The sequence below is a fragment of the Elephas maximus genome, chromosome 3, assembly GCF_024166365.1.
Source record: "Elephas maximus indicus isolate mEleMax1 chromosome 3, mEleMax1 primary haplotype, whole genome shotgun sequence".
In the NCBI taxonomy this organism is placed as follows: domain Eukaryota; kingdom Metazoa; phylum Chordata; class Mammalia; order Proboscidea; family Elephantidae; genus Elephas; species Elephas maximus.
In genome coordinates, this window is record NC_064821.1 from 109,678,870 (window position 1) to 109,693,043 (window position 14,174).

At 41.9% G+C, this 14,174-nt stretch overlaps 1 protein-coding gene across 1 annotated transcript in view; it reads left to right on the forward strand.

Annotated features, from left to right (window-relative positions):
* The window catches only part of ROR1 (receptor tyrosine kinase like orphan receptor 1), a 486,857-nt gene that overhangs the window by 436,799 nt on the left and 35,884 nt on the right, over window positions 1-14,174 (forward strand). Inside the window, exons 5-7 of the mRNA XM_049879476.1 lie at window positions 4,259-4,386; window positions 6,729-7,046; window positions 8,978-9,223. Of these exons, the coding sequence (XP_049735433.1) occupies window positions 4,259-4,386; window positions 6,729-7,046; window positions 8,978-9,223 (692 nt within the window). The remainder of the gene's footprint in view (window positions 1-4,258; window positions 4,387-6,728; window positions 7,047-8,977; window positions 9,224-14,174) is intronic.

Genomic DNA, 14,174 nt, shown 5'->3' on the forward strand with positions numbered 1-14,174 from the left:
CTGCCAAGTTGTTCTGGTTAGTCCTGTTTTAGCATCCCTCACAGTCCCCTTGCCCTGAGGAAAGAGGAGAATCGGGGGGTGAGGGCAACCTGCATTTGCTTTTCCCAGTCACATAAGCGGGAATGCAGAGGGCTGTGGAGGCTGCCAACGTTCTAACTAAATTGCCTTTATGTGAAACATGAGTTCCCATCCCAAAGCACCCCTGCATCTCAACCTCACCGTGAGGTAGGTGGTGCATGCTTCTGCCCACTGCGGTGCTGAATGGCCAAGTCCCAGGGACCCTTTCTTGATGTGCTTTTCTTCTCCATAGAACGTAGCCCTTGTATTCTTGCTGTCTCATCGCTTCATGTTTTCAGTTTGCTGAATGCGGTGTGAGGCAGGAAGGCATCAATGAGAAAAACAAAGCTGATCAATGTTGAAGGAGCACTTGTTGCAAATGAAAAGAAATGTGACTTTATGTTTAAAAGAAAACCTTTTGCCACTCAGCTTACGCCAAAGCATCTTCAGAGTGGAGAGCCCCTGTAAGCAGCACAAAAACTTCTGTGACCTAACCATTCAGAAGGAAGCTGTATGGTGTGGTTTGGGGCAAATCTAGCTCTTCCCTTTGCTGTGTAACTCTGGACAAGTGCTTTACTCTTCCTAACCCTCAGTTTTGTCATCTGTATAATGGGAATAATTATGCCTGTACCTTCTTTACACAATTGTGAGGATTAAATTATTTAACGCCTATTTTATGTGTATATGAAATTTAACATACCTGGCATAGAATAGGAAGCCCTGGTAGCATAGTGGTTAAGTGCTATGGCTGCTAACCAAAGGGTTGGCAGTTCGAATCCGCCAGGCGCTCCTTGGAAACTCTATGGGACAGTTCTACTCTGTCCTATAGGGTTGCTAGGAGTCGGAATCGCCTCGATGGCACAGGGTTTGGTTTGGTTGGGTTTGGCATAGAATAAGGGCTTATTATATAGTTTCTTACTATGGTTAGGCTGATTTAATAAAAAGCAGCATTGAAAACCCTGAGCTTGAATTTTAGCTTTAAACCCTCCACTATGTTCTGGCTTTGTGAATTTGAACAGGTTACTTAAATTCTCTGAACTTGAGTTCCTCCCTCTCTAAAATAAGGATGAGAAAACCTCCTAAGGGGTGGCTTTGAGGAAAGCACTTAGCACAGTACCCAGCACAGAACTGCAGACACTTAATAAATGTTTGTTTTTCTAGCGCTGTGGGTCTGAACCGCATTCAGATCACCTGGGAGCTTTTTAAAAATCACAAATGCCTAAGCTGCATCCCTAGAGAATATGATTTAATAGGTCTGGGGTGGAGCCTGGACATCAGTATTTTTGAAAGCTTCCTGTAGAGAGTCTAATAAGCAGCCAGGGCCGATTACTACTCCCCAGCAGATGACGTTACATGGTGTGTGTGTGTGAGTGTGTGTGTGTGCACATGCGTGCGTGTGTTTTTTTCTTTTTTCTATCTGCCCCCAAGGGGCTGGCCAGAATAGCAGAAATTCTGGGCACAGTCGAATGTTCAGTACACCTGCAGGTCTAAGCCTTGGATAAGAAATGTGCAGCAAAGGAATTGCATTCCATTTTATTCTTAAAAAAAAAAAGTATTCAAAGGGTCCTTTTAGAGTCTTGAACTGGAAAGGTGGTAAGAAGTTTAGCCTAAGCCTCACACATAAAATATGGGAACTCCCAGTAGGTTGGGGATTTATATCTGGGGGTAATTCCAGGGTTTTGGCCTCCCAAGGGATATAAATTGAGGCCTTGAGAGTTTAATGTGAGGGAGGAAGAGGTGTTCTCATAATGACACCTTAAAAATCCAGGGCTCTGTTAATGCCTAGGGATAGAAATGCGTCATCTGTAATAGCAGGGGGTGAGTGGGGGTATGTCTTGGTCTCCGTGCTTATGTTTCCAAGATCCAAGTCTTGGTCATCTGAGAACCTTCTCTCTCCCCATAGGTTTATGGTATTAGTTACCCAATAAAAGTTGGGTTAATTTTACAACCCAAGTAAAATTTAAGCCAAAAAGGCTTCAGCCTTACTCTAGGATTTATGAAAGTAAACATGTGGAGTGCTTGCAGGGTTTTGCAACATTAAAATTTCAATGTCTTTATGTCGGGTATATGATATATTCTTCTGTATGTGTACTTAAAGTTTATGTTTTTCAAAAGAGCTTTGCAGTACAAACTATTTTCAGGACAAAATGGAAGATACTTCCCCCATCTCTGCTTCAAAATGACTATTTTAATGGTTGGGGAGTAGAAAGCAGCTGAAAACTAGTGTCTCTTAATGATCGGCCCTATCAGGTACTTTTCACCTGGTTTGTGCTCTAGGGTGATTTCTAGACTCCCACACTGAACCCCAGTGGGGAAGTTCAGGGCCATACACTAACCACAGTCCATTTTACAAACTAGGAACTTAGTAAATAACTATCCTTCAAATAAATGTCCTCTTTGGTAATTGTAAATACTTGAATAATAATCATATGTTACCTCTGATAGCACTTTAAAAAACCTTTTACATTATATGATGGAATCCTCATGACTTTTACTTACGGGGTGTTGTTGATGTTAGTAGCTGTCAACTCATGGCAACCCCATGTATGCAGAGTAGAACTGCTCCATAGGGTTTTCAAGATTATGACCTTTCAAAAGCAGATCACCAGGCCTGTCTTCCAAGGCGCCTCTGGGCAGGTCAAACCGCCGACATTTCGGCTAGTCATCCAGTGCTTAACCATTTACACCACCCAGAGACTTTCATTTATGGAGTAGAGAGGTCAGTTATCATCTTCCTCTTATCCATAAGTAAACCATGGCTCAAAGAGGTCAGACATCTTGCCTTTGTTGTTGTTTTTAGGTGTCATCTAGTCGGCTCTGACTCATGTATAAACAGAACACATGTTGCTTGGCCCTGCACTGTCCTCACAGTCCTTGATATGTTTGAGCCCATTGTTGCAGCCACTGTCAGTCCATCTCATTGAGAGTCTCTCTCTTTTTTACTGATCCTTTACCAAGCATGGTGTTGTTCTCCAGTGATTGGTGCCTCCTGATAACATGTCCAAAGTAAGCAAGACAAAGTCTCTCCATTCTCACTTCTAAGGAACATTCTGGCTGTACTTCCTCCAAGACTATTTGTTCATTCTTCTGGAAGTCCATGGTATATTTGATGTACTTTGCCAACATCATGATTCGAATGTGTCAATTCTTCTTTGGTCTTCCTTTTTCCTTGTCCAACTTTCTTATGCATATTGAGGTCATTGACAAGACCATGGCTTGGGTCAGGCACACCTTAGTCATCAGAGTGACATCTGCTTTTTAAAGATTTTAAAGAGATCTTTTGCTGCAGTTTTGCCCGGTGCAACGCGTCATTTGATTTCTTGACTGCAGGAAGAGAATTTTGTTCTCCTGACTTTTGTCCTGGGGTACTTTAACTTGGAGAAGAATGATATTTAGTTCAACTGATTTATTGACTCCAGCCAGGTTAGCAGAGGAGCAGCATCCAGGGTGGCTTTCAGCCCGTAAGCACAGCCGGCCGCCTTTTGTTTGGCTTGGTCTGCCCTTGAGCAACAATAGTTTGACTTATTCTCTAGATTTTCTTGGATTTAGTGACTCATTTCAGATTCATCAGTCCGTGCTTTGCCCTTGCCCTCTTTCTCCATGGTAGAAATAATGGGTCCTAAGCAGTGAGAAGCCCGCATAACTGGGCTGCCCTCTGGTTTCTTTCCAGAGGCACCCAGCTTCTCCCCTTGTCGAGAAAAAACCTGTTGCCGTCGAGTCGATTCTGACTCGTAGCTCCCCTTGTGGCTCCCCCTAATTGACATGTCAGTTGGAGTGGATCTTGTGGATAATGCGCCCACGCCTTTGTAGCAAATGAAGCAGAAAATAATCTCTGCTTAAAAAACAAAACAAAACAAAACCCTGTAGAACATGTGCCCAGATTTCCAACCCATTTCCTTTTTACTCTTATAACTACATCATCTTCCAGCCCACCACCAGCTGCAAAAATAAAAGTATTTTCTCTCATATTTAAGGACGATCTTTGTGCTTTGGGATGATTTTCTGGGGGTGTAGGAATTTTGACCAACATGACCAACAGATGTTTTAGGTGATGGATGGAACTGAGCAAGAGCCAGGTTCCTTAGCCCAGTCTTTAGGATACTGTGCCCGACTACGCCCCCTAGCGACTCTTTAGGGCGTTGTACAGCCAGAGCCACATATGTGTGTGCTGCAACCACTAAAGTTTTCACTTTATTTTTAGAGATGAGTATGAAGAAGATGGATTCTGTCAGCCATACAGAGGAATTGCATGTGCGAGATTTATTGGCAACCGAACCGTCTATATGGAGTCTTTGCACATGCAAGGGGAAATAGAAAATCAGATCACAGGTAAGTAACACCAATGAAATTATACTTAGCCCTTGAATAACTATTTTTCTCACCAATAGTTTTTTTGAGCCCTTCTCTTGGTAAAGTATTAGGCTAAGCATAAGGACTGGGAGCAGTAACATAAAGAAGCGTGAGATATGATTTCTGTGCTCTGGAATTTACATTAAAATAATTTATTGAAGGTTGCATTTAGAGGAAAAGGAAGCTTTGAGAAGTCTCACATCCATTCAAACACTCAATAAATATTGAGCGCTTTCGGTGCACCAGGAACTGGGCTGAGCACTGAGGATGTGATGGAGTGGTGAATAAACCAGGTAAATCTCTGCCCTCACAGAGCTTACTGTTTGGAAGCAACATGCTGTAGAGTAAAAGGGAATGAATTTAGGGTCTAGCTGAATGCTAATCCCAGAACTAACATTATTGTGACTTTGGGGAAATTGCTAACCTTCCGTGAATATCTCTTTCTTCATCTGCAAAATGAATGATGAGGCGAGATGATCCTAGGACTTTTCCTACTGTAGCTTTCTCTATTTTAGCCTTCATATTTTTTTAATTGAAAGCATTTTTCAGTTGAAACCTAATAGTGAAGCCCTTTGTGGTACTCAAGAGTTGGTATTGTAGCCCACGTTGTACAGTTTTGCTGGTGGTTGTAGCAGCCTTGGACTTCTTCCATTGTTGTAGTTATTATGTCTCTGTGCCATGTACCCTTTGAAATCTATTAAAATTGGCTTCAGGTTTTAATAGGGTTGCCAGATTTAGCAAATAAAAATACAGGATACCCCATTAAATATGAATTTCAGATAAACAACAAATAATTTTCTAGTATAAGTATGTCCCAACTGTTTATTCGAAATTTAAATTTAACGGGGCATCTTCTAGTTTATTTGGCAACCCTAGGGTTTAAGAGAGCCAAGGACAAACCCAACGTGGGCACATCGAACCACAAAAAGTCCGGAAGGTATACCCTATGGGAAATTTGACAGAACTTGAGGTGGGAGGTGGAGTTATTTAACTTGGAAAAGCAACTATAGGAAGATGTAGTTGCCACTTATTGAAACCCTCAGGCTTTCAAGAGGAAAAATAATTCTGTAAAATTCCAGAGAACAGAAGTAAGGCTGATGGGGAGGAGATGTTGAAGGCACAATTCAACCTAACCTAAGAACATTTTAACGTGCTTTTAGCTAAATATTCACAAAAATAAATGGGAAGTTCTGATATAAATATTTGGTAATCCAATTATAATAATCCTTTCAGGGTAATTTTCAATGAACATCATTTTACTGGAAAGTATTATACTTTAAAAAAAAAAAAATCCATTTAACTTCGTTTAACCCAGCATTTCCCAACTTGTCTGGCCAGGACCTGTAATTTTTCATAACACTATTTATGTCCTATGGAATTAATATTCTGAGGAACATACTTTGGGAAACAGTGCTTCAACAACCTCTTAGGCTGCCTCTTGTCATTGGAGGTATTCAAAGGGAGAGTGGGTGCTCCTTTTGTACATGGATACTCTGTTGGGTAAGAAATTAGGCCACAGGACCACTAATATTCTATAAGTGTCACTGGAACAACTGAGGTGTACTCTTCAGGAATTACTAAGTGAGTTGCCTCATTTTTCAGAAGGTGGAGTAGAATGCATCCAAGCTACAAAGAAATTACCACATTTTTACACAAATAACGCACCAACCGCACTCCACGCCCCTCCCCACCATGTACTTTTCGTAAGAGCTGCTATGTTAAATTTTTTTTTTTTTTTACATGTTGGTATAAAAAATTAGCATAGCAGCTCTTACAAAAATATCTTGGTGGGGTGTTAAGGGAGAGTGTGGTTGGCAAACAAACATAGAAGATGGGTGTTATTTGTGTAAAAATGCTATAAGCAAGTTACCCAAAGTCATCCAGCAGGTCAGAGGCAAGCCACAGAACTAAATTCTGTGATCAGGCACAGCCTCTGCGTAAAGCAAGCTCTGCCCTGCAGCTGTCAAATGTTTTCGAAACCTCACAAAACTAATAAAAAGTACCGGATGAAACACAGAGTTCTGTTGCTTTGTAGTAAAAATGAAAAATACATTGTACTTTAACCTAATTAATTCTTTTTATTAGGAAACGGTACATATGTAATATAAGCTTGTTTTTTTTAACTTTGTAGTCAAAATGTTTTTTTCAAGCCAGTAAAAGTAAGCTGCTTAGACATCTGAAATGAATGTCCTTCTCTTGGCCTTGTCTGTTTGAGCACAGCAGATCCTGTCCAATGTGGGTTTATATCTGATATCTGTTGACCAGATAACTAGAGAAGATAAACCCTGACCCCTGGGAGTTAGTAATTGTTTGTTTTTCAGCTGCCTTCACCATGATCGGCACCTCCAGTCACTTATCTGATAAGTGTTCTCAGTTTGCCATACCTTCCCTGTGCCACTATGCCTTCCCATACTGTGACGAAACCTCATCTGTCCCAAAGCCCCGCGACTTGTGCCGCGATGAATGTGAAATCCTGGAAAACGTCCTGTGTCAAACAGAGTACATTTTTGCAAGATCGAATCCCATGATTCTGATGAGGCTGAAACTGCCAAACTGTGAAGATCTCCCCCAGCCAGAGAGCCCAGAAGCTGCAAACTGTATCCGAATTGGAATTCCCATGGCGGATCCTATAAATAAAAGTAAGTGGTAGCCCCTAACCATCTTCTGTTCTTCCCTGGGTCCAGCAATCCCATGGCAGAATGAATTCTGGAACTTGACGCGTAGTAATTATTCAGATTATTAGCCAGATTACCTCCCAACGGGCTGAACATGGTGCCCACTTTCAGGAAGTTTCATGAAGACCAACCAGTAAACCGTTGCTGTAGCGTCAATTCCAACTCATGGCAACCCCATGTGTGTCAGAGCAGAACTGTGCTCTATCAGGTTTTCAATGACTGATTCTTCAGAAGTAGTTCACCAGGCCTCTCTTCCAAGGCACCTCTGGGTAAACTCCAGCCTCCAACCTTTTGTTTAGCAGGCGAGCACGTTAACCATTTGTAGCACCCAGGGATTGTTTCTTGAAGACAATAATGTGAAAATATGAGGGCTTCCTGCACCCTTTGCCCCCTCATCAGCAACAACAACAACAAAAAAAAAAAACTATTTGAACATTTCTCATCCATCTATAATTAAACTTAATGGCAATTTTTAGTCTGCTTTTGGTACTTAATAATACTTTATTAGTTAAATTAGTTAATACATCTAAAATGCTTAGAACTGTGCTTCCAAAACCCAAACCAAATCAATTGTCATCAAGTCGATTCTGACTCAAAGTGAACCTGTAGGACAGATCAGAACTGCCCCGTAGAGTTTCCAAGGCTGTAAATCTTTACAGAAGCAGACTGCCACATCTTTCTCCCACGGAGGGCTGGTGGGTTCAAACTGCTGACCTTTCAGTTAGCAGCAGAGCTTTTAGTCACTTCACATTCCAAACCCAGTGCCAGCGAGTAGATTCTGACTCATAGCGACCCTATAGGATAGAGTAGAACTGCCCCGTAGAGTTTCCAAGGAGCGCCTGGCGGGTTTGAACTGCCGACCCTTGGGCTAGCAGCTGTAGCACTTAACCACTATGCCACCAGGGTTTCCATTCACTTCACATTAGCACATAGTAAATGCTCAATAAATATTATTCAATATCACTGTTATTATCATTACTATAATCTTATTGCTCTGCCAAAATCCAGTTTATTTCAAGTCGAGATTCTACAGCACTGTCAGGTGACAGCCCCTGTGGTCTCCTGGAAGGACTACTTAATAGCCCTGATTCTCAAGGGTGTCCAGTCCATCGGCACAGAGATGGCCTTAACTCCTGTTAACCCATTGCTGTCCAGTCGATTCCAACTCATAACGATCCTATAGGACGGAGTAGAACTGCCCCATAGGGTTTCCAAGGAGCAGCTAGTGGATTCGAACTGCTGGCCTTTTGGTTAGCAGCTGAGCTTTTAACCAGTACACCACCAGGGCTCCAGTTAAAAACCAAAAACCAAACCCAGTGCCGTCGAGTCGATTCCGACTCATAGCGACCCTATGGGACAGAGTAGAACTGCCCCACAGAGTTTCCACGGAGTGCCTGGCAGATTCAAACTGCCGACTCTTTAGTTAGCAGCCATAGGACTTAACCACTATGCCACCAGGGTTTCCATAAGCCCATAATACACTGCCCCTAATAAACATGTTCTGTGAATCACCTACTAAATTCTTTATCACATGATTCAAGACTAAGATCAACACTCAGGAATGGAAGGAAAATTTTGGTTTGAACCTTCCCTGAACCATTCATTAGAAAATGGCCCATGTGCCCCAGGTCCCAGCCAGTTCTGATTTCCTCTGTATGTAATATTAGAAATACTAGTGGAGGAACAGTTTTGTTCCTGAAGCATAAGTTTAAATCCTCCCAGGAATGCAGCTGCTGGCCAGGGTTGGAGGCTCTGCCCTGCCAGGCCCCTGACTGCAGAGAGGTTTTGACCAAGAGGTTAATTACATGTCTTCGCCTCCAGAAAGTGCTGGCTGGGAGCTCCAGAGTCTCCTCTGCTTTTTCTCTCAGTTTGCACTTTAATTTTGTGTCTTTCAGATCACAAGTGTTATAACGGCACAGGTGTGGACTACCGGGGCACCGTCAGTGTGACCAAATCTGGGCGGCAGTGTCAGCCGTGGAATTCCCAGTATCCCCACACACACACCTTCACAGCCCTGCGCTTCCCAGAGCTGAATGGGGGGCATTCCTACTGCCGCAACCCTGGGAATCAGAAGGAGGCCCCCTGGTGCTTTACCTTGGATGAAAATTTTAAGTCAGACCTCTGTGACATCCCAGCATGTGGTAAATAGCAAGCTGTTGTCTTTAATGTGTTTAATCACCTTTCAGAGATCTCCCACCCCACCCCCACTTTCCTTAGAAGAATTGTGTAAAGGGGGCAAAGGAGACTGATGGTGTTTATTTGATCTCAAACCATGTCTTTAGGCTAGATGTTGTTGTTAGCTACCTTCTAGTCAGCCCCTGATTCATAGTGACCCTGTACACAATGGAACCAAGTGCTGCCTGGTCCTGCACCATCCCCATGATTGGTTGTGGGGTCGGGTCACTGTGACCCATAGGGTTTTTCATTGGCTGATTTTCGCAAGGAGATCGCTAGACCTTTCTTCCTAGTCTGTCTTAGTCTGGAAGCTCCATTGAAACCTGTTCAGCATCACAGCAGCATGCAAGCCGCCACTCACAGATGGGTGGTGACTGTGCATAAGGTACATTGGCCTGCATGTGAGGTACACTGACCAGGAATCAAACTCAGGTCTCCCACATGGAAGGTGGGAATTCTACCACTGAACTACTACTCCCTCCCTAGGCTAGACGGACCTTGCCATTTCTACATCAAACCGTTTTCAAGGTACCAAAGCACATTTTCAAGGGTAAATTGCTTTTATACCTACAACCCTTGCACTAGTGCCTGTAATAGGAAATAGTTTCTCTGGAGGCACAGGTGAAACAGCTCAGAGTTAGTCATGTAGAAAGGGCAGAAAAAGATGTTACCCATAATGGCCCATATCTAAGTATACATTTTAGCACAACAGGTGTATTAGAAGCAGAAAGATAACTATTTTCTGTGTGTCCTTGAGAGCACCTACAAAGCAGTGTCGTTACAATCCTTGCTCAGTCATCCTGAGCAATTTGTCTCATCGTTCTGTGCTGCAGAAGGGCACAGGTGTCTAGAGAGACAATGGGATTCTTGGGTCAGTCTGTTCCTTTTTCACAGAAATGTTTACAGGAAAAAGAGAATGAAGGTGTCAGTGAAACCCAGAGTTCAAGACTATTTTGGAACTTGTATTAGTCTTCCTGGTCCTGGTTCTCCTAGATAGTGTCAAGTGAATTCCCGAGGTATAGTGGGGAGGCAGGCTGTCATTGCTGGGAAAGCCAAGGCGAAACTACAGGGTGGAGGTCAAGCAAGAAGAAAGTCACAGGACACACAAATAACAGAAGTCAAGGTGAGCTGGCTCTTTAAGTAGATGATCATCCACACCATTCATTCAATAGTATTTCTTCAGTACCTAAACAAACAAAACAAAAACAAACTCGTTGCCATCTAGTTGATTCAGACTCATAGCGACCCTATGGGACAAAGTAGAGCTGCCTCCACTGAGTACTTACCGTATGCCAAATACTCATCTAGGCTCAGGAATGTAGCAGGGACCCTAAGGTGGGAGTAGGCCTAGCACATCCAAGAAGGGGCAAGGAGGCCAGTGAGGCTGGAACAGAATGAACAAGGAGGAGAGTAGTACAAGCTAAGGTCAGAAAAGTAACAGGACCAAATCATGGAGCATCTTGTAGGCCACTGTAAGACTTAAGCTTTTAACCTTTTTTTTTTTTTAAGTCAGGGAGGCATTAAAATGTTTTGAGCAGAAGCATGGTATGATCTGACTTATATTTTAAAAGGATCACTTTGGCTCCTGGGTTGAGAATAGACTGTGATGACCAGATTGCTGATGGATTAGATGTGAGACATAAAAGAAAGTTAGGATCAAAAGCAGCTCCAAGGCTTCTGAATGGGGTTGCGTTTTACTAAGATGGAGAAGACTGCAGGAGAAGCTAGTTTGATGGGACCTGGAATCAGGAGTTTGTTTTTGTTCATGCTGAATTTGAAAATCCCCTTTAGATATCCAAAAGGAGATGCTGAGGAGGCAACTGGATATTAAAGTCTGGAGTTCAGGGCTGAGGTCTGGCTTAGAGATAAACATTTTGCAAATTCCAGCATGTAGGTGGCATTTAAGGCTGTCAGAATGAGTGGGAAGCCAGGCTTAGAAAATGAGGAGCCCAGCCCTGAAGGGAAGAGGAGCATATCTGGCTTATGAGGTATGGATGAGAAAGGAGGAAGTGTTAGTTGAAGACAGTTGACTTACACTGAGTGATCAGTGTAGGTAGATTCTATTCCTAATGTAACAGCTATTTTATTAAATGACTACTATGGGCTAGATCCTATGCGAGACACCTTGCCCCTGTTACCACATTTAATCTCCATATCCAGTCTCTATCATCTGCATTTTATGGATGATGAAGCTGAGATTCAGTAAGAATTATGCAACTTGCCCAAGGACATCCAGTTTTCAGTGGCTGAATTGTATAATTCCCAAGTTTGTTCTTTCTACTTAGCAATACTCTGTCCTCTAAGAGAAAGCAAAATGAATCTACTTAAAAGCAATAACAAGTAAACTGTAAATACATAAGCTATAAACCCAATGCTGTCGAGTTGATTCCGACTCATAGCAACCCCATAGGACAGAGTAGAACTGCCCAATAGGGTTTCCAAGGAGCACCTGGTGGATTAGAACTGGCAACCCTTGGTTAGTAGCTGTAGCTCTTAGCCACTATGCCACCAGGGCTTCCAATAAATACATAGTTCATAGTAAAAGCAGTTTATCACAGTAGATAAGGGCGTATGTCAAAGTACTTGGGTTTGAATACCACTTCTTCAGTGAACTAGCTTTGTGCTCTTAGGCAATTTTCTTAATCCCTCCTAGCTTTAGTGTTCTTATCAGTAAAATGGGAATGATATACACCTACTATTTATTATGAGAATAAATGAGTTGATATCTGTAAAGCCCCATGGCGCCTGAAATATAGTAAATGCTCAATTGATATTATTATAATTATACAGGCAACCTATAAAGGGGAATGTTTGCTGTCAGTTCAGCAAATATTGAGCCAACTATGGGGTGGGGGACCTGAAAGAGGGATAAAATGTGATTCATGCCTTTATTGAGCTACAATAAAGTAGCTGAGTCAATTATAATGCAGCATATATGATACAATAGAGATTAGCACAGATGTCATGAGACAAAGAGGAGGAGGAGCTAAAATGTATTGAGGAAAGTAAAAATATTAAAGCAAACCCTTCTGTTGCCATCAAGTCGATTCTGACTCATAGCGACCAGATAGGACAGAGTAGAACTACCCCATAGGGTTTCCAAGAAGTGGTGGATTCAAACTGCCGACCTTTTGGTTAGTAGCTGAATGCTTAACCACTGTACCACCAGGGCCCCAAACAAGCCTTAGTGTTGAAAATTTGGGAAACTGTTATTCTACAGTTTTCATTTTTATATGTTCCCTGTTATCATATTGTCTTTTCCTATAGAATGGTTTTATGGATGGTTTGAACACACCGAGTTGGAGAACAAGGTGACCACACCCTCTTGTGTGTTGCTGGGTTTTAAAATACCTTCATATGAAGGATAAAGAACAAGTTAGGAAGTAAACTCTTAAAGCCACCATTGGTAACTTCAAAGCAAATTGTCCTGTATTTTTTAACGTCTTGTGCTTCATAGTTGGTGAGTTTTTCCATGTTATATTCAACATTAAGAGGACAGGAATGAAAACAAAATGCAGATTTACAATTATTTACTTAGTTACCCCATCCCTTCTCTGGGTAAGATTGAAGATCTGCAGAAGAGCCAAGGACAAAAGCAACACTTACCATGTTCCACATGCCAGTCTCAGTGCTTGGTGTTTTCACGTGTTTTATTTATACGCATCCTCACACTGTGATAGGTATTATTAACCCTATTTTGCTGATCACAAAACTGAGGCTCAGAGAGCCCAAGGCACCCAACTAATACTTGGTAGGTCTAACTCCAAAGCTATTTTTCTTGCTCCTCTACTGTGCTGTCTCATGATACTGATGTGTGTCCATAAGGAGACCAAACGGATTGCTTTGAATTGTTTCTTCCAGAAGAAACACATTGTTTGTTCACTCCTCACTAGGTAAAATGCCTTTGTCCTTGAAGTAACTTCTGATCCTTAATGTCCAACTAATGCCCATCGAGAATAATAATTGCCCCTAGGCTGGAAGTTTTGTTGATATCTGATTTAAGGACTCTAACTCTATTAATGTTTTAGTAAACATGATAAATTATACCTAAAAAGTTTTGGTTTTCATTTCAATAGTCTTCCTAAGCAATCACACATTCTGAGGAATGAAAGAAATACGACAAAAGTCTTTCAGACTACAGAGAGAGAGATCACTTACATTTATAAAATACCTACTAGGCATCTGCACCATCTCAGTGCTTTACATGTTCATTTCTATTTCTAATTCATAACCACACTGTGAGGAGGTGTTGTTAACACCCAGTGAGGTTCAGAAGGGTTAAATGACTTTTCTAATTCACATAGCTAACCATTGATAGGGTTAGACTTCGAACCCTCATCTATGTAAACACAGCTCTGACCGAATCCCAAAGCTTATGCTCTTTTCCGAGACATTCTAGTAGCTCCCATTTAAAAGTTTTTCAGAAATAAATCACAAGAAAGACAATAGGCTGAGCCTGTGGATTCCACCATGCTGATTCCCATCATTTGTTATGACATCAAAGAATGTTTCCTTGTTGATGAAGAAATCCATCATAGCATTACTCAGTATACTATTACAGTATTAATCAGTACAGGGATGTCAGAAACCCTCAGAATATTTCTTTCTGAATATCAGTCTGCAAAGGACACATTTATAGTTCTGGGAACTGGTTAATTCTGGTCACGTAAGAGAGAGATTTAGATGAAAGTTAAATCTGGAGGTGACAAGGCAGTTTTCACCACTTAGAATAAAAAGGAGAAGAACATTTTTATTGCATTTTGAAAGGAAACAATTCCTCTTTAATTCTTCATGCCAAGCCACAAATGCAACCATTAAAGGAACTGGGGATCCTTGACATGTGATCAGTTAGAAGCTGCTGAGAGGCTGGTGGCTCTCCAGCATGAGAAGCAGAAAAGAGAACCGGTCAGCATGAGC